The sequence below is a fragment of the Vicugna pacos genome, chromosome X (assembly GCF_048564905.1).
Source record: "Vicugna pacos chromosome X, VicPac4, whole genome shotgun sequence".
Taxonomy (NCBI): domain Eukaryota; kingdom Metazoa; phylum Chordata; class Mammalia; order Artiodactyla; family Camelidae; genus Vicugna; species Vicugna pacos.
Genome location: NC_133023.1, coordinates 7,871,587 through 7,893,057, shown reverse-complemented (window position 1 = coordinate 7,893,057; position 21,471 = coordinate 7,871,587). Strand labels below are relative to the sequence as shown.

Sequence of the window (21,471 nt, the reverse complement as noted above, 5' to 3'; positions counted from 1 at the left end):
TGAAGGTTGTGTCTTTATCTTCAGTTGGATTTCAGTAGATTTTTCAGGTATTTCCTGGGTCTCGTTGCTCTTTCATCTTGTGATGGAAATATGAGTTGACATCTGTGCTGTCTTTCCTTGTGGTTCTCAGTCCAGTAGCCTTCCACTGAAAAAATCACCTCTGAACATGGTCTTTAGCTGCAAATAATAGTGCCTTGTAAACTAAGGGAAACTGACTATAGAGAACAAGATAAAAGTGGCTGTTTTAAAAATCATTGAATTAGATTGTGCTTTGAAAGTACATTTCATACTTCAAAATTATATAGAATACTGTCTTAGGATATAGTGTTTTAGGAGAGTGTGAGCTTGGCTCTACACAACTGTAAGGGACAGCAACCAGGAAATGTAAGCCCCCTACTCTGCCTTTTAAGAGAGTATTGTATGATCACCTGAACCTCAGCTTAAATGCACTCAAAATATAAGAAATCAATCTCATATTTGTGTGCTGGAAGACTAAACAATACCCAAAAGAGTGTAATTTTGAGTTGCCTAAATTTACAGTATTAGTTTATAGGACACTGTGACTATTAAGAGGCTACTCAGCTCTGCCCTTTGCCTACAGACTCCAAAATTGCCTTTCTTTACCTGTCTTTCTGACCAAAAATATGCTATCATTCTGCCCAATGAAGGATGTTCTTCATCATTTTAAACATAAACATCATCACAAAGAACTATTTTTGGAGGACTGACTACACATGACGAACTTACTTTCAAATACTGTGGACACAGAGAAATGTGGGCTATTTCTTCTCCAAGGAAAAGTACATGGCCAAAGGAAGGAAACAGGACTGAAACAGAGAGAGAAAGCACAAAAAGATAAAAGAGCATGTGCTGATGAAAAATTGTGCTCTACACTGGAATTTGACACAACATTGTAAAATAACTATAACTCAATTAAAAAAAAAAGTTAAAAAAAAGAGCATGTGCTGAGTTTTCAGTGATGATGGATGAAGTAGCTAAACAATAAAACTAAAGGTTAAAATTTCAGTAAGGAGTAATAAAACGATGGAATTTTCTTTTATCCATTAAGAATTACACTTGGCTGCTGGAAACAGAATTGAAATGAGTGGCTTAGACAAAGTAGGTGGTAATTCTTCTCACACATAAAACAAGTGAAAGGATTGGGCAGTTCAACAATGTCATTAGTGTCTCAAGTTCTCTCCCTTTTGCCATTAGTGTCAGTTTTCCTATTCTAGATTGTCTCATGATCACAAGATGGCTGCTATGTATCCAGCCATCATACACATGTCTCAGACAGAAAGAATAAGGAGGAAGGGAGCTCAAAGGGTCATCCTTGCTGAAATAGCTTCCTTTTAACAATTTCTTAGAAGCCCTCCACCCAACACTTAATCTCTGATAGTTAAATATCTTTAATTTTTTTCAGCCAGGTATTATGGTACCTCCTCCATTGTTATGGTACCAGTAAGTAATAGAAGAATGAATATTGGATAGACAATTAGCAAGCTCTGGTATACAACTCAACTTTTGCTAATATTTAAAAATCATAACCCGGTAGATCTAAGCCAGAGGTGATCAAACCATGGACTGTGGGCTAAATTCAGCCCACTGTTTTGGTAAAGAAAGTTTTCTTGGGACTCAGCCACACCCATTCATTTATGTATGGTCTATGACTGCTTTTGTGCTGTCACAGCTGAGTTGAGTAGTTGTGACAGAAACTGTATAGCCTGAAAAGCCAAAAATATTTTACATCTGTCCCTTTACATGAAACCCCAATTCTAGACAGACAACTCAGTGGAAGAATGGGCAAAAGACTGGAACAGACACTTTACAAAAGGTATATCTGAAGGCCAATATGCATATGAAAAGTGCATCAACTCATTAGTCATCAGGGAGATGTTAATTAAAACCACACTGCACTACAACTACTTGCCCATCAAAATGTCCATAATTAAGAAAGAGAAAGAGAACTGATAATATCAAGTATTCCATTAGTATGGGGCAACTAGAATTCTCATACATTGCTTGTGGCAGTGTAAGTTGGTACAAATACTTTGGGAAACTGTTGGGCAGTATCTACTGAAGCAGAACATGTGTACTCCCTGTAATGGAGCCATTCTACTCCCAGGTGTATACTCGACAGAAATGCCTGTTTATGTTCACCAAAAAGCACGCACTAGAATATTCATACTGGCACTCTTCATTGATAACTTCTGGTTATTGATGGTAAAATGTCTCTTGACAGTAGAAAAGGAAAACAGGCATGTTTTATTCACACGATGGACTACTTCTCAGCAATGACGATGAACTATTGCATGCTATAACATGCCATAGAGATGAAAGAAGCCAGATTTTAAAAAAAGACTGTATACTGCAGGATTCTATTGACTCAAAGTTCAGGCAAAGGCAAACAAAATATATGATGTTGGCGGTCAGGATAGTGATTACTTTTAAATTTTGGGAGAGAGCTTTTCTTGTTCTGGGTAGTCATTATACAGGGGTGTTCACTTTGGAAAAACGCATTGAGTTTTGTATGAATTCAGTACTGTTGGCTTGTATATGTATTTCAATAAGGAGCCCCCCTCCAAAAAAGAAAAAGAATTTATATCTCTTTAATGATGGAAACCTTGCAGTGAAGCTTTCAACCAGTTTTCTATGAAAAATGTTGTCTATGATGTGTTCTTCCTAAAATAACCACAGAAGGCTACAAAACAGGCCCAGCCCTTTGAGACTACATTTGCCTTCTAGTCTCAGTAACAAATGAAGCGCATTTTCTGTTTTGAGCTTTCTGCATTAGGCTATATCCATCCTGACAGTGTAGCCACCGACGTGGTTTCAGCTCTGAGAGGCCCTGGAGAGGATAAGAAGGTTGTATCTAAGCTGCAGTGGATTAACCCACTGAGCAGACCCCGTGCCTCTGGGCTTTTTGGCCAAAGGAGAAAGTGAAGGCTGCAAGGTCAGCTGAATATGGAATTCATCGATCCTAACAAGGCAATTTAGAAGAAGGGGTTTTCCCCCCATTTCTGTTTATTCTTAACATTGTGAAGTTGTAAAGAGGCGCTGGAGACTGAGGGAGCTGTTTGTATGCTAAGTGTCATCTGCCTCAATTGCAGTCTTGAATTTTGGCTGGCTGCCCTGTCTAGTGTGGGAAGCTGGCTAAGATGTGTGTACTTCTCCAAAACATCAATTTTAGATTTTAAAAAGGATTAAAGTATTATTCCTCCAAAGTTAGGAATTGAGGCAGATTTTAAAGGAGAAGATCAGAAGAAATAGCCAGGTCTTTTAAAAGAATTACCCAAACTTTTGGCTGATACATTGAATTAAATATGTTCCCTCCCTTGGATGCAAACAAGAAGTTATAAAAGAAAGAAAAATATTAAATGCTAAAAATGAATAAAAAGGGTGTAATAATCCAAGCATTAGAGTAATTGATAACCATGCTTTAAAAAAGGCACTGCTATAAACTATTTAAATATTTGAATATATGTAAATTATTTAAATAATTAAATAATTATAAATAAATCTAGATATTCAACCCAAAAGTTCTGATACATACATAAGATGTACTTCTATTCATGTCTCCTAATTCTCCAAAATCTTTCATTTAAAAAGATAACATCATTATAATGTATCTTAATGAGACTTGAGACTAAGTATGTATGTGTATAAATATATATAATCACATATATATATGTGTATATATTTGAATACATATGTATAGACATTCATGAGATTTAAAAGATTAACATCCCCCAAAGGAAAGAGGAAAAACATCTGGCAAGTGATGAGAAGGGACTGGAGCCAACTGCTTGTAAGAATCTCAGAAGATTTAAATTATGTTGATGTAGCTTCCCAGGTCTGGTATAGCACCTCAAAGAATACTTTTTTGAAAAAAGAATCCAGTTATCATTTTAGGAGAAACCTCCACAAATGCATGACTTGTATTTTTGTGGAAATTAAGATCTGACAGAAAGCAAAGTGTCACCGACCCAACTGCTTTGGCTCCAATATTTGGGTTATAGCTGCTTCTAAGGGGGCTTCTCATTAAGAAAAGAACTTCCTTGCTCCTTCCCTTTTCTTCGTAGTCCTAGGAGGGGAGTGAAGTTAGGGGACTGAGGGTACTGGAACAAGGGTGCCATTGCCAAGCTCTTGTTGTCAGAAGTTAAGTGGGCTTCTTGCTTTGTGGACCAAAGCATTCGGAGATCCTGGTCTTAGGAGAAGCAAATTATTCTGCCCATTGGTTGTCCCTCAGCATTGAACCATGAGGGAGCTAGGTCTCACTGTCTGATAACAGAGTTAAATGGGGTGGATGTGCAAAGATGGGACTCACAGTTATCAAAGCTCAGCCGTTTCATGGAATTTTGACTGGATTCCGCTTGTTTCATGAGAAACCAAAGTAAAGAGCCTGACCTCCTAGACCCTTCTGTGCCCTTGGGAAGCGCCCCTGTTCTGTGAGCCACACTTACCTCTTAGACATGCTGAATTCCCTTGAGAGAGGCCCTTGAATATATTTGTTCTATAACCTAAAATGGCGGCCCTGAGATTGGACAGCATCCCTGTGATTTCTTCTGAACTTTCCTTTTCTGGAGAGGTGGTTTATTCTTTCCTAAGAGCCAGAATAACTATTTTAAAAGGTTTTGCTTTTCAATACCACATCACAATGTCTTGATGATAATTGCGAGCCATTTGCAGCATTCAGCATCTGGGCATGGGAGTCAAGACTGGTCTAGGGAAATGATTCTGTTGGATAAGTCACCAGGTTACTCCAAGCAGCAATCACTGCCATTGTAGTTGATTCCAGTCCAGGGTCGTTCTAGACTTGCTAGTACTGTAAACACCAAATGCTGATTTTCTCATTTCCTGGAATCATATTTAATAACAGCATTCAACAAATATTTCTCCAGTGCTGCTGTATAGTAGGCATAGGATCAGGTTCTAGGGGTAAAAAGATGACTATGACAGTCCCTGTCTTTGAGGAGAGTAGTGTTTCAGGAGGAAGCAGAAAAGATGGGTGCCATAATAGAGGTATGACCAAAGGCAAGCACAGCCTCCTATTGCAGGGCGGTGAGGTGGATCCATAAGGTCCCGGAGATCCAGAGAGGCTAGCGGGAGTTACAGAGGCAAAGGAGAAATGGGAGATGTTGCGGGGTGGGGGTGGGGGACTGATGGATGTGATGGAGAAAGAAGAGTGTTGCCGGTGGAGGGAGTTTACCCCTTGAAAACAAAGGGCTCATATTCAGTCTGTGACCTAGAATTTCAAAGGGCATCCTCCCCGGGAAGAAACGAAAAAGGTGGATGGCTGCATTTTGGAATATTAAGAATGTGAAGAGGACGCTCTTTAACTCATGCTAGTTGTAGAAAATGGATTGGATTTCTGAATTCCTTCCAGAATCTCAACCAGTCTGAAAATTTTATATGTACACATCTGTCTATACAGCGTGGGATAACTTATAAGTCACAGCCTATGGAAAAGTTTATGCCACAAAAATAAATAACACTTCAAATTTGCCTCCTTTGAATGGCATAAGGTTTTTAAGACAGGACAAAATTGTCAGACTCTAAGGGCCAACTATAGACTTGGATGTTTTAGAAACTTCTGTTTTTCTCGTCTCAGAGCACGTGGCGTGGTGTGTAGTGGAATCCAATGTAGATGTGTGCAAACTCCATTCAAGTTTGGAGTGAGGGATACCAAGGAACAGCATGTGTCCAAAAGCAGGATTCCACTTGCAAGGCGAGGGCACAGGGAAAGCTTTCCTTTCCATGAGACTTAGAAAGCACCAATCAATGAGAGGGAAATACTTTGACAAATGATTTAAGACTAGTGAATACAAACAGAACAAGGGAATGTTTGGTTTTGGTTATGATCCATACTGCTCTAGAAGAAACGACAGTGGGCTGCCTTCTGCAGACCACGTGAATGCCACATACATTTTACCTGAGATTTCTAGAAATAACATAGATGTGTCTGTAAAAGCTCAGATATGTGGAGCAACAGAATCCAATTTGGAAGTCTGCCTGCCCTAAAGAGGCTGGTTTATGTGGGGCAAGTCATCTGTCTTCTTCAAGGCTATAAATGAAAGAAAATAATGGAGACGTTAATAGAAAGGAATATATGGAAGTTATCTTTTTTTCCTTTGGACTTATAAAACTGCAGGAGGGAGAAGATGAAAACCAAAAGTAGGAAAAAATTAAACGAAAGAATGTACTATTTTACCTTTCTAAACCAGGGATCAGCAAAAATTTTCTGTAAAAGACCAGATATGTTAGATTGTCGAAAGCAGCCGTAGACAAATACATACATGAATAAACGTGACTGTCCTCCAATAAGACTTTATTTATGGATGCCGAAATTTGAATTTTACATAATTTGCATGTGTCATGAAATATTGTTCTTTCGATTTTTCTTTCAACCATTTAGAAATGTAAAAGCTATTCTTACTGACTCCTAGCCGCCAGATCTGAGACAAACATATCCCCTCATTTGTTCTTTTAGGAAAAACAAAACAAAACAAAAATGTTAAAGTGTCACATGCTTTTTTCCCCAGGTATTTTGTAAATTATTTGAATGAGGATTTTTCACATTTGATTTTTTTCCTGGATTTTTCTAGAATGCTCTATGCCCCTTAACACTTTCTAACATCAGTTGTCATGCATTTATTAAGCGCTTACCATGAACTGAAATCCTGGGGACAGACGTCAGAGGAAAAGAAAATATTAGCAGTAGAAAGTGGTACAGAAGCTCGTCTATTTATGGAATTTCAACTTGTACACTTTCATAGATACAAACAAAACCGTACTCTGGAGGAAAGCCCTCTGGCTCGCTCCTCACCATCATAATATGCTTTAAGAGGTTCTGGGAGCTCTCTTTGTTTCTGCTTTTTTTCCCCCCTTGTTTTTCAGTTTACCTACTATTTACAGTATTTCTGCTTGGTGCTGAGGAGTTTAACCCCATCTTGTATGATAACCTCAGAGGAAATGAGAGAAGAAAATGCTAGTAAGAAGTAGCAGAAAAGAAGGCAAGATAGAAACAAGTTTTCAAAATCCAAGTAGGTCAAAAATTGTTGCAAGTCCCTTGATAAGAAGACTCGTGAGGACAGAGACCTCATCACACAACCTGAGAGTTCTTTAACTATGTGATAATAGCAAACAGTGGTATAGAACATATATGCACCTGGCACTGTTTTAACTGCTACACACACACACACACACACACACACACACACACACAGAAATTTAATCCCCAGAAAAAGACGGTAATCAACAAATGATGTCATAAAATGATTGATAAAGCAGAGAAAAATTTAACCATGTGTCTGGGGGATCAAGTTTTTAGACCTATTTATGATAATTCAAGGGAAGGAAATAGATCCAGTATGTAAAGTAAGCTATTCATGGATGCTTCCATGGGTTTGCAGTTTTGGGAATCTACCCAAACTTAAAAGTGACTAAATGATAGTTGGAGATGCTGAAGCTGCTGAGAAGTTCCCTATAGTACTTGTGGGCAGATTCACCACTTCAGAAGATTTTCAGCATATGATATGAAATTGGTCTAATGTGGGCAAAGATGCCAGATAAAGCATTCATCAAAAAGAAAGAGAATAAGCCAGGGTATAGAGTCCTGGAAGATCAACTCATACTTCATCTTGCTGGAAATACATCTGGGGGCTCCACACTTCTGGGCTGCTCAGGACATCTGTACATAGGAACAGAGTCATAAACAGCCTTAGAGCTTAACAAGTTTTCAACTCAAAAGTGTAGTGGATGCTCACTGTCAGTGCTTTGCCCAGAATATCTCAGATCTTTTACCAGTCTTGTGTGCCTGTTCCATTCCCCAGCTTCTGTGTGGATTGCTTCTAATGACCAACATCTGTGAACTTCTTCAGAGGATTTCCCTTGGGGTTCCTGAGCAGTTTCCCTTTACCCACAAAGAACAGGAAGTGCCTGGGAGTTTACATCACCCTGGGGCATCCCATAGCCCATGATTGGTGGGTGTGAGGATATTAAAGCTCAGCTCCTTTGGCTTGAGGTGGGACAACTCCAGAGCTCCCCGAGAGATCAGGCTGGGATTGAGACTGCCAGAAATCACACCATTACTGGGCTTCCTCCCCTATTATGCTTAACCCTTACCAGTTACTCCTGGGAACATGTCTTTAATAAATCACTTTCATATGAATCTTTATCTTAGTGTCTATTTCTGAGGAACTCTATCTAAGGCAAGAAGCAGTTGTATTATTAAGAGAGAGAAATAGTACAAGGCCTTCAGTTGGCAATGAAAGAATAAATGAAAGAATGGACTGGAATGAATTAATAGAAGTCAGTCTTTAGCCTTGAGCGACACATGTTGTAGTCAGGGAAACAGGAAAGGGGCGAAACATTGACTATGACATTTTAGAGTCCTGTGGTGAAATTGCCCACATAATGCAGGCTTTCTAGCTGATGGTCATCTGGGCCCATCTTAAATATTACTGGGAAGAAGAAATTACTCCCTCCCAGGATAGCCACCTTCCTTCTCTTGTACCACCCGATTTATTATAAAGATCTTCCTTCCTTCTTTCTTTCCTTCCTCTTTCCCTCCCCCCTCCTCCCTTCCCTTCCCTTTCTTTTCCTTTTCTTTTTTACCTCCCTCCCTCCCTTCCTCTCTCTCTCTCTTCTCTCTCCTCTCTCACAGCTTTGTAGACATAAAATTCACATTTCATACAATTCACTAATTTAAAGTGAATACATAAGTGTTGGAATATATGTATGTACATATATGACTGAAACATTATGCTACACACCAGAAATTGGCACAACATTGTAAATTGACTATATTTCACTTAAAAAAATAAAGTGAATACAGTGGTTTTTAGTATATTCAGAATTGTGCAACCATCCCCATAATCAATTTTAGAACATTGTCATCACCCCAAAGAGAAACTTTGTACCCTTTAGCTTTCACCTGCTCAACTCCCCAACTCCTCATCTCCCCAGTCCTACACAACCATGGATCTACTTTTGGTCTCTGTGGATTTGCTTATTCTGGACATTTTGTATAAACAGAATCATATAATATGTGGTCTTTTGTGACTGGCTTTTTTCCCTTAGCATAGTGTTTTCAAGGTTCATCCATGTTTTAGCACATAACAATATTTCATTCCTTTTTATGGCCAAATAATCTTCCATTGTGTGGATAGACTACATTTTGTCTATCCATTCATCAGTTGATGAGCATGTGAGTTGCTTCCACCTTTAGGCTGTTATAAATAATGCTGCCATATGAACATGAGTGTAGAAGTTTCTGTGGGCACATATGTTTTCATTTTTCTTCATTATATACCTAGGAGTGGAATTGCCAGGTCAAATGTTGAAAGTTCTTTCCTATGCTGAGCCAAAATCTGAGTCTTCATAATTTCCACTCTCGATCCTTGTTCAGCTTTCTGGACAGAACTGACAGGCTTTCTTACACATGACTTCCCTTCAAATCATTCATTATTATCTTCATGTTCTTCTTCAGCTTTCACAGACTGAATTTTCTTTGTTCTTTCAATCATTCCACTGTAAAAATGGGACTTAAGAGAAATGCAAACTGATAGCCTTGAAGTTGTCATATTGTCTGTTATGATGTACAAAATAGCTTTCTTTTGTTCCAAACCTCAGACTTTGCCATCAACCATAGGGAACTAGTGGCTGACAACTTTATTTTGCCAAGATGGGAGACAAAGAATTATTTCTAGGTTGGAAGATTTTTTCAATAGACTCTGAAGGGATTTTCCCTTTGGAATATCTAAAAGGACTAATAATTTGTGTAATTTATACACATTTGTCATTTCTTGACATGTTAATATGAGAAAACGAGTTCCATAGTTTTGAAAGATAAAATTTAATGGAGATCAGTTGTCCCTAAGAGCTTTGAAAGAAATCATGTGTAGCATTCTTTTTACTCTTAGTCATGAAGACAATGGGGAGGAAACTTGACAAAACCATGGGAAAATGTAGCGAGTCACTTAACAGGCTCTAGGTTGTAATGAACTGGGCTAAATGTTATTTTCATTTCTTCTTCAGTAATTACGTGTGGATCTGATTCCTGCTTGTTAGTCATAAATTTAGAGATATTTTCCACCTTCTTTTAACATTAAATCCAGAGCTTGGGGTGGATTCTGACATTGTCTCATGCTAGCTGCATGACCTTGAACAAACCACTCAGCCTTTCTAAACATCACTTTCTGCATCTTACTCCCAGGACATCAGTGGTCCTTAAATTGTGTTGCACATGACAGTAATCAAGGGATCTTGCTAGAAATGCCATTTCTGAGGTAGTTCTCCAAGAGATTCTTATTCAGTGTGTTTTGGGGAGGTCCTCACAGTCAATTTTTTTAATCCCACCCCAAGTGATTCTGATGTATGTGATCCTGAAGACCATACTTTCAGAAAGACTGATTAGCCATTCCATTCTGATCCCCTTTCGTCTTGTCCTGTCTTCTGCTGAAAGGGATAGGAAATCTTATAATCTCTATAATCCCTCCAGGTAATATGTTTCCATATATGTTGTGTGTATGAACGTGGAGAAAGATGGCAACCAAAGTTGAAAAAAAAAAGAAAAAGTCCTAGTCTGATGCTTAGATTCTGACATATTAGGATTATTTTGACCAGAACAATGATATCCATAAAATAGGGTTTTTCAACCTTGGCACTATTGATATTTGGGGCCAGATCATTCTTTGTTGTATACGTGTGTGTTGGGCGGTAGAGTTTGGCTTGTTCATTGTGAGATGTTTAGCAGCATCCCTAGCCACAGTAGCACATTACCTAGTGTGTCTCCAGACATTGCCAGATGTCCTCTGGCAGACAACATTGTCCCTCCTAGAGGACCACTTTCCTAGAGCATGGTCCCAAAAATCAGGAGTAAAGAAATTAGTCTTGGAGCAGTTTTCTTTGGTTGACTCTCACTGCACAGCAAGGCAAAGAATGCCCTGCTAAACAGTTGATGTTCTACCTTTATGTGCCAAGCATTCCTTTGGGATCTGGAACTCTCTGGCCTATGCTCTGTATTTGGTGGATTAATGGGATATAGACAGGTTAATTGACTTGGCAAGCAAAGGATGCTCTGTTTCATTCTTCTCGTTTTATTACACTCCTGACAAGAAATTCTTAATGTTTGCCTTATATGTTCTGCTCCCATTAAAAAATGAAAATCATAATCACAAAATAGATTAATTTAGATGGGGAGCACCATTACATGTGAAATTGCTTTGAAAGCTCCAGGCACTAGAGGAATGCCAGGTGTCATCATGCATAATGCTGCTGAGCCTCCAAAACTAGGGGGTTTTGAGGTTCTAACAACGGTTTCTTTGAGCGACTAGTCAAGTGCTCCAAATGACTCCATAGCTGCCAATTTTGATCACACAAATGGCCAGTTTTTGCCCTGTTAGCCTTTTGACATGCTATGTTGGGTGGAAATCCACTTGTGTTTAGTTCCAAAGCTCGGCCCTACTCTTCTGCTATGGAGAAATTTTTACTGATTTTCTTCATTGGCATGAGACTCACTCCACTGAAAGATAATTTGTTGTTGGTATGAAATGTACTACTAAGTGGAAATTATTAGAGGGTGAATTTCTTATGTCTATGAAGAGTTTGTTTCTCAACCTCTGTACTCCTGATATTTTGGGTAGGATATTTCTTTGTTGTGGGGAATGCTGTCCTATGTGTTGTAGTATATTTAGCAACATCCCTTACTTCCACACACTGGTTTACAAGTGACAACCCCCATCCCCACAGTTGTGACAACAAAAAATATCTCCAGAAATTGCCAAGTGTCCCTTTGGGGAAAAAAAAATCGTCCCTGTTGAGAACCACTGGCCTAAGAGATATAGATGCAGCACTGGCAGTATCTGTTACCCCCTTTCATAAGAAGGCACCACAGCAATCTAATAAATGAGTCAGACTTATCAAAAAGAATCTCTACTTTGAAACGTACTGGAATGACCTGCAAAGAGATTTGAACCCAACTTCCATTTACATCTCAACTCCACCGTTTACCAGGTGTGCAAACCAAGTTATTTACTCTCATGAATAAAATGGACATAATCATACTTTCTTCTCAAAATTATTCAGAGATTTGCTGTTTGCAAAGCATCTAGTTCGACAAAGGACCAGTGACGTAGATGCTCAATAATTAGTGGAATCATTATCATTCCAAATAATAATTTTAGCACCTGCAGTATTAGTGTTGTCATGGACGTTCTGCAGGCTTTACACACTTACAACACCATGCAGAAGAAAGGAGGTTTTAATTGGTTGAGTGGAGGCAATAGACTAACATTTGATTATGGATATGATGAAAAGCAGTTTCTTGATTCTTCAACTGTTTTTTTGGGGAAATCATAACTAGAGGGATTACAGTCTATGCTTTTTTGCCTACTGAGCCTGAAATAGAAACTTTATTTTAAGAACCTCTCTCTGTGGATACTTTTTAAGGGCACTCTCCTTGGCTCCAAGGCACTGAGTGGCAGTTCTTCAGTGAAAATATCAAAATGGCAAGAAAAGGACAAACGAGTGATGCTAAACTGAACCTGTGGTAATGCTCTGTTTATCCTCACTCTCCCTCCCTCACTGTCTTTCCCTGCCTTCACAGATCATCACATTCTCAGTTTTTGTCGATGTATAACTTCTTGATATCCTTTGTAGTAGGGATCAAGGCTCAGGGCAAGTGTACTAGGTGATACCAGGGCATTCTTCACTCTCTTCTCTGTCCTGTGTCACCACAGTACCAGGTGCCATTCTTGGGACCCCCAGGAATTCCTCATTCACTGGTCATTGGACCAGGTATGTCTTCAGGCTGGGGGTTGTGTCTCTCTAACTTACGTGGAGAAAGGAATGGGACCCTTAGTTACTTCCTGGATCTCTCCCATCCCTATATCCCTATTAAGGTTAAAAGGAAGGGGAGAATTATGGCTGTGGGGCAGAATGGCAATTCCTTAAGTGACATTTATGTTTACAGTTGGGTTACTGAGATTCCCCCCTAACACACACACACACTGTATGCTGAACATCTGCCTAAAAAAATTCCTCCCTCAAGAGTGTAACCGATGTATCCATTGCTCCTACCCACATGTGTGGGTGGGGTCAGGCAATGGCATTCCTAATGCTGTGACCCTAGCTGGGCTGATAGGTCTGTGTCTGCTGACAAGAGACATGTGATTTTGGGCAAGGAAGACCTTAAGCTGCTTCCCCATCTCTCCTTCCTGATCCTGGAGTTTGATTTCCTGAATTTTATCTTTGTAACTCCATGAGAAAACCAAGAAGAGAGACAATTCTAAACTATATTCAGTCTTTATATAAACCATGTTCAGTCTATTTATACTGTAGTGTAAATAAAGATTCTAATTGGTACATTCAGTTTGGAAAACTGTTGAGCATTGTCCAGTACAGTTGAAGATGTGCATGCCTATGGCCTAGCAGTGCTGTTTCCTGGTTTGCTCACTATACAAATGCGTACACATGTTCACAAGGAGATATGTATAATGATGTTCAAGCAGCATGGTTTTCAGTAGTCCAGAAGTGGAAAGGACACAAATATCTACCAGCAGTTGAAAAGATAAATATTGGTAAACACACACAGTGGAATACTAGACAGCAATGGGAATGAACCTTAAACACATAATGTTGAGTAAAAGAAGCCAGATGTAATAAAAACATACTTATGAATCCATTTATATGAAGGTAGAAAACAGGCAGCACTAAGCTCTAAGATTTGTAGATACACAACTTCCTAAAAAGCAAGTGATTCTCACACAGGAGTGATCTTGCCTCCCCACCCCGAGGGGACATTTTTCAATATCTGGAGATACGTTTGCTTGTCACATTTGAGGGAGAGGGGATAATACTTGAATCTAGGGGGTAGATGCCAAGGATGCTGTTAAACACCCTATGATGCACAGGACAGCCTCCACAGCAAAGAATTATTGGTATGACCTCAAAATCATAAGCAACAAAAGCAAAAATAAACTATTAGGACTACACAAAACTAAAAAGCTTCTGCAGGGCAAAAGAAACAATCAACAAAATGAAAAGGCAATCTAAAGAATGGGAGAAAATATTTGCATAACATATATCTGATAAGTGGCTAATATACAAATTATATAAGGAACTTATACAACTCAATAGCAAAAAAACAAATTATCTGATTAAAACATGGGCAAAGGACCTGAATAGACATTTTCCAAAAGAAGACATACAGATGGGCAACAGGTATTTGAAAAGGTGCTCAACATCACTAATCACTGGGGACTTGCCACTAAAAGCCACAATGAGATATACCCTTACACCTGTTAGAATAGCTGTTATTAAAGACAAGAGATAATAAGTATTGGTAAGAATGTGGAGAAAAGGAAACCCTTGTAGACCATTGGTGGGAATGTAAACTGGTACAACCATTATAGAAAACAGTATGGAGGTTCTTCAAAAAATTTAGAATTAAAAATAGAACTACCATATGATCCAGCAGTCCCACTTCTGAGTATATATACCAAAGGATTGAAATCATGATCTCAAAGAGATAGCTGTGCTCCCATGTTTACTGAAGCATTATTCACGATAGCCAAGATGTGAAAACAACCTCGTGTCCATCTAAGGATGAAGATGGATGGATAAAGAAGATGTGGTGTGAATGAAACATTATTCAGCCATAAAAAAATTCCTGCCATCTGAGACAACAAGAGTAGACCTTGAGGGAATTATGCTAATGAAATGTCAGACAGAGAGAGACAGATACTGTATGATCTCACTTACATGTGGAATCTAAAAAAGCTGAACTTAGGAATAGAGAATAGAGTGACAGTTACCAGGGACTGGAAGTGGGGGAATGGGGAGATGTTGGTCAAAGGGTACAAACGTCTAAGTTATGAAATGAATAAATTCTGGGCGTCTAATGTATAGCGTGGTGATTATAGTTAGCAAAAATGCATTGTACACTTGAAAGCAGCTAAGAGAGTAGATCCTAAATATTCTCATCACACACCAAAAATGGTCACTATGTGAATGGATGGCGGTGTTAACTAGTCTTATTGTGGTAATCATTGCACAGTATGTATGTGTATCAAATTATCATACTGTACATCTTAAAACTACACAATGCCCTGTGTCAATTATATCTCAGTAAAGCCGAGGGGGGCAGAGAATTATCAGTCCCCAAATGTCAGTAGTGCTGGGATTGAGAAACTCTGCCATAAAAGGGCAGCAAATAAGTGAAGTCCATAAAAGATAGAGCAGTGTCTGCTCCTGGGTCAGGGTGGGGGCTGGGGGAGGGTGTTATAATGCAGCCGAGGGACACTAGCAATATTCTATGCTTTGAGCTGGGTGAAGGTTATATGGGGGAAGTTTTGCAATAATTCACTTAGCTGCACATTATATATTATCAATTTTTCTATTTCAAATTTTAAAAAATACTCTTGGAGTTGACAGGACAGTAATATGGAAGAATATAGGCACTGGGTTTTGGGGAAGGGGTTCCCTATCAAAGAGAATCTCATAGTCAGTCTGTTAACAATGGCCTGTCTGGGTATACAGGAAGGGCCTCATCCTCTGTTCCTAAGTGGGTTTTAGTGCTCACATGGGCCTTCAGCTCCTCCTAAACCCTAAAGTTGAATTTGCTTCCATGGATTTAGGTAAAGTTTTCCTTAAAAAAGAGTCATCAACCTTGGGTTGGCAATAAATGTGGAAAATATTAACTCAGCTTATAGGCAGGCAGAGTAAATGCAAAAAGGGGTTTAATGTGCATGCCCTGGCAGCAAGGGCAGCCTTCAGTTCTGGAAGTGCTGGAATGTTTGGGGGCGGGAAATCATGGAAATGCCACTGTTCGCGTGACATGTTTTCTCTTAAAAGTGATGCTAGTAAAGGAACTCCTAGAGATTATTTTTGAGTCCTCTCTGAAGGAAATTATAAACATCAGAGAAATTTATTTTAAAAAAATGACTAACCAAAAGAGAACATTAGCCAAGTAGGCTCGGAACCTAACCAGCAAATGGGATGAACTTCAGCCTTCTCTGAAGTGAGGTTTAATGTGTGTTCTTTATCTCCCTCTATCACCCCAAAAGGTCAAACCTGAATTTTAAAACCACCTGCCATTTAATGCATAGTTTAAATCACCTAGAACAATACCTGCGAATCATATGCACTTAAAAATTTTATTGAATAAGTAACCAAGTGAATAATTAAATAACATGGGAGGGATACTTGGAACTAGAGATGTGCAAAAAAGAAATTTTTATTAGAGTGATGTTTAAAATATACCTTGAAATATATTCAAATAAAAATAATGTGTAGAATTCAAATTTTAAATTTAAAGTTTAAAACTTTTTTATTGAAGTATAGTCGATTTACAGTGTTCCAGGTGTACAACAAAGTGATTCAGTTATGCATATATATATGTATTCTTTTTCAGATTCTTTTCCAATATAGGTTGCTACAAGATATTGAATATAGTTCCTTGTGCTGCTATACAGTAATACCTTGTTGTTTATCTCTTTTATATTAGTAGTATGTATCTGTTAATCTCAAATTCCTTATTTGTCCCTCCCCTTTGGTAATCATACGTTTGTTTTCTCTCTGTGAGTCTATTTCTGTTTTGTAAGTAAGTTCACTTGTATCATTTTTTAGATTCTACATATAAGTGATATCAAATGATCAAATGGTTTGATTTAACAGACCTCTTAGAGTTTTGCACACTCTTCTAGGTCCCTTGTTAAGTCGTGAAGAAGTGGACTGAGAACTGAAGAGGTGTATGATTCATTTTGGGGTGAACTGAAGAGTCTTGCAGCATGGACGGATAATTTCTTCTCTTAAATGTTTTGTCCTATCTCCTCAAATTTTTCAAGCCCAGAAAAATAACCCTATTGCGCTTGAAAATTTAACTCCAACTTAGCAATTACAATTTAGCAAGAAATATGGTAGCAGGCAGAAGTCATTCCTAAAATATAAGTACATGGTTTGGGAGTGATGGATTATTTTTGGCTTTCAATAATGCCATTTAGTGACTGAGTACATTTTTCAAAGGCAGAATACAAACTATAAATCTAAGATGACCTAGTTTTAATATGGAGGTGATATGCTTAGGGGTAATGATCAAAGGATTATGTTTAAGGCTTTTTAAATCCAGGGACCCACCTTGGTTGTTTACATTAATAATGAAATAGTTTTTATAGGAAAAGGTATTTTTAGCTTTGAGAGCTCTACAGTATGTATGACAGAGGAAGAAGTCCTAAGGCTGGAGAGTTCCTCCTTCTAAATAGAGCATGGGGAAGCAATGGCTCCGAAATCAGGGCATTTGTGTATACATGCCCTCTTTTGGCTGCTCCAGCTGCATTCTCTGAAGGATGCCATGTGGCGAAGCTCATGCTAGTTCTCTGCCTTAGTCTAAGGGTCTTTGATGACATGGCTCTAAAGGTTGCTTTCAGCAGCAGAGCGGAGTGAAAGTGAAGAGGGGACTTTTTTGTGTCATTTTTCCAGCTCTGCCTGGGGAGCAGGGAGGGCTTCCAAGGTGAGTGGGTTTGCTCTGTTCTCCCACTTTGCAGAGGGAAAGGTGATCTGGGCAGGTCAGGCTGCAGGGAGGAGACTTGGACAAATGGTGAAATTGACTTTCTCTTAAGACAGGTAGCGCTCTGGCTGGAAGTTCCTGTTTTGGGCAGTGAGTTGAATTTGAATTTATTTTTATTTTTGTGTTATTGCTGTATAAAACACATATAGGGAAGGGTGTAAATTACATAAATTTGAACTGTACCACTCAATGAAGTTTTACATAGGGGTGTACTTGGGTAGCTGTAGTACAGATCAAGATGCAGAACATTTCCAGAACCCTAAAAGGGTCCCTTGTATCCTCTTCCCAGTCAGTACCACCTCCCCAACTTGGTAATCGCACTTCTGGCTTCCGACAACATAGATCACATTTGCCTAGTTCAGTTTTCCTAGCCCTCTGCCTAGCAGATGGAGGGCCACCCAGGGAGTCCAGTATAGTGGGACCCTGAAGCATTGACACAAGCCACCCATAAATCCGTCTTCCACTTGATAGCCACCCTTCTTAGACTTGGATTGATTGATTTCACTGGGTCTGGAGTCTCTACTCTGGCCCTAGGCTCTGCCTTTGTCTGGGCTCAGCTTGCGAGAGGTGCACATATATCACAGACTAGTAGGTCTGGGGAGGGACCTCGGTGCTCTTCATAATGTTTTAAAGTGTAGGCTTCAGAGGGGATTGCAGAGCAGAGGCCAGAGGTGTTATAAATCTCCAGTGTGTGCTAAAATGATTTGATTTATCTGGCAGCATTTGCAAATAGTGTACGTTTCTGCTCTTTCCAAATCTTGGCTGTGTTGTTTTCTGATTTGCTAAAACACGGAAAGCAGGGCTCTAAGCACTACCCCCAACCCCCAACTCAGACCCAGCCTGGCATCTAGGCTAGTCCTCAGTTTCTGCAGAGCTCCAGCAGATTTCCCAGGAATCCCTCTTCCAGCCGGGTTCCCTAGACATGCCCAGATCCTGCAAGACCCCCAGAACTCAGTTTACCCAAGAGGCGCGGCCCAGCAAGCACCTCCTCAGCAGTTCCCCTAGGCGGCATTAACTGGCCCCTCTCAGACATGCCCTCTCCTAGGGTTCCCGCCGTGAAGGCTCTCGTAAAGGAGGGCTTTCCAAAGGCCGAAACTCCACCCTCGCTGGCCGGTTCCGAATCGTCTTTCAGCGTCAGGCCCACACCCCCTTCAAAGTTAGTGAAAGTATCTTTTGAAAAACCCAAGCTCGCCTTCTCGCTGGTGTTGAAAGCATTAGCAGCCCCAGCCCTGGCATCCCGGGTCCCACGGGCCTGGGCAGGGGCGGGGTGGCAGGATTAGAAGTGCCGGCCGCCCTGACACCTGTCGTGGGCGCGCTGGGTCGCTGTAGCCCCCAACAGCTGGCGGCGGCGGTCAAGGCTGGGGCCCGCCAGGAGCGGAAGGAATTAAACGCCCGCCCATCGAATCTGACTCGGCCTCTCCCTCCTCCTCCTCCTCCTCCTTCCCCTCGCCGTCGCCTCCTCCCTGTCCCCGCCGGCTCCGCCGCGGGACGCTGGTGCCTGGGACGCTTTGCACCGCGCTCGGGGCGCAGGGAGCAGGGCTCGCGTCCGGGGGCTACCCCAGGATGGCGGTAAAATAGGGGAAACCCGGAGAGGCGCCGCGACCCCAAGCTACGCTCGGGAGCCCGCCACTCCTCCCTGGTGGCGACATGGGGGACCCGGTATACCGCGAGAAACCGCAGCTGCACTACGCGGTGAGTGTCCTGGCGCGCGCAGAGGCGACAGGGGGCGCCACTTGGCCGACCTGGGAGGGGGCAGCGCAGGGTTGAAGGGATCCGTGGCTCCCCAGAGGTCCTCGGTTGGGGGGGGGAGGGTGGAGAGTGCCGCGTGCGTCACCTCCGAGTGTCATCTGCTCAGAAACTCGGGTGCTCCTTAGAAGAGGAGCCCCCACCCCTGGAGCCCGTGGTCTTTAGCCCCTTGCGGTGGTCGCTGCTTTCGGGGCCGGGAGTTCGACCCTGCCTGCCGCCTCGCTGGCCAGGGCTGAGAAATGGGGCTCCTGGGGCGGGGCCCAGGTTCACCCACCCAGCCCTCGGTCAGATCCGCTGCAAGAACCGGCACAGAACTGGACGGCAGGCAGGGCCACTTGGTGATCCCAGTGTGTGGCCAGAGGACTCTCTGGAGAAATGCTGCAGAGCAAGTTGGGGTGCAGCCAGTTTGCTCCTTGGAAAAGTAGGCATGCATTTCCTTCCGAATTTGTAGCGGGACACAATGTTGCACATTATCTGATTAATACAAGATGCCAGGGGGGTCTTCAGTCTGTGACCTCTCTTCTCCCTGTTGACTCAAATATTCCACAGTTACTGGGGACCTACTGTATGCGGCACTGCAGGACACACCAGACAATAAGCTCATGGGGTTTGCCTTCTTTAAAGAAGGAGTCAAGATCTCAAGGTTAACGACTGACCGACCAAATCCAGATTCTAGCTTAAGCTTATTTTTGAGAAAGAGGAAAGATTTAAGAAAGAAAAGGTGAAAGAAAATAAAGATGTTTCTGAGGAATGAGTTCTGTTTCTGAAGGTTCTGAGTGCCGCCTCCAGGAAGCCAGTGGGCATCTGTATGAGTTTACTCCAGTCTTTGGACTTTTCTATTTGTAAGGTGTGTCATTTTGACATTGCAGTTATTCTGTCATCTGCTACTTTACTGAGTTTCCCTTGACATGATTTTCACCATTGAGGTTGGATATGCTAAATGTCAACTTAAAAAATTGGAGAGAAGCAGGCAGAAAGCTGAGACAAGAATCATCAGTATTTATAATAAGGCAAAGACAGTTATCTGTCTGGAATTTGTGTCGTCCAAAATGTACTCTCCACCTTGAAAGAAAATTTCAAGGAAAGAGTCGAGATGGATAGGGGTGATAGGTACAGAGGTCCCGGAGTTGCCCCTGTGGTTCCCAGGGCCGCAGGGTGGGGGTCTGGGATCAGCTGGGGGTCTAACCTCCAACCTCTGCAGTTTCACTTTGCTGCACTGGAAACAAGAGGGCCTGAGTTAGAAAATCGTTAAGGTCTCTTCTCAGACACACGTTCTAGGAACCTATGACGGCTCCTACTCTAGCTTTGCCAGAGTTACTTGCCTTGAAATGCCAAGTGAGACACTAGTAAGTTACTAATGCCCTTTCTTTCTTTCTTTCTTTCTTTCTTTCTTTCTTTCTTTCTTTCTTTCTTTCTTCCTTTCTTCCTTTCTTCCTTTCTTCCTTTCTTCCTTTCTTCCTTTCTTTCCTTTCTTTCCTTTCTTTCTTTTCTCTAGCAGCTCATCGATTTGCCTTTTAAAGTGGTATTAAGGGAAACTCATTTTCGGCAGAGGTTTCTTTGCACTGAAGGATCTAGAGTCTGTGCTCATTATGCCCAATCAGCGTCTCACCCCCACCTTTTTCAGATGTTGAACTGTGCGCTGTTGCCCTTTGATTTGTAATCTGTGTCTATGTAATTTACAAGGTGGGGGGAGGAAAGGTGAGAACTGGCTCTTTAAAAAAGTCTATTCATTCCATGAATGCTTATTGCCTCCATTTGCCTCAATTATGCAAATACATCCAAATGCATCACAAAACAATTTAAAAACTATTTTCAATCAGCGGTCTCATTCTCCTAAAAGCATAAACTTAGAGTCAGGCTGCTCTTGCAGTCTGAAGATTTGCGAATGAAGTAGCCTTTTATTCTGGCATAGATCACCACGTACTTATTTAATGATTTAAGATTATAAAAAGGAAGATTCCAGAGGGAAGGTGTTGGCTCTCAGGTTGGAAGAAGTCACCCGTATCCTCTGAAGTTTCCTACGCATATTTTAGAATGATAAAGCAGCAGCGCTATATCAGTCACAAGTCAAAAGAATGTTCTTTATTAAGTGTGACCTGTTGTTTTTTATATTAACATAACTCTCTATGGCTTGAGATTTATTCTAATGCTGCACTCTG

The 21,471-nt window shown here is 40.9% G+C and overlaps 1 protein-coding gene across 2 annotated transcripts in view; it reads left to right on the top strand.

Annotated features, from left to right (window-relative positions):
* Nucleotides 1–21,471, top strand: part of ARHGAP6 (Rho GTPase activating protein 6) — a 446,380-nt gene that overhangs the window by 181,631 nt on the left and 243,278 nt on the right. Inside the window, exon 1 of one of the 2 annotated variants that reach the window (XM_072956195.1) lies at nucleotides 18,949–19,258. The exons of the other annotated variant lie outside the window; for it this stretch is intronic. Coding sequence (XP_072812296.1) covers nucleotides 19,214–19,258 — 45 coding nt within the window. The 5' untranslated portion in view covers nucleotides 18,949–19,213. Of the gene's footprint in view, nucleotides 1–18,948; nucleotides 19,259–21,471 lie in introns of those variants that run through there. 2 annotated transcript variants of the gene reach the window in all.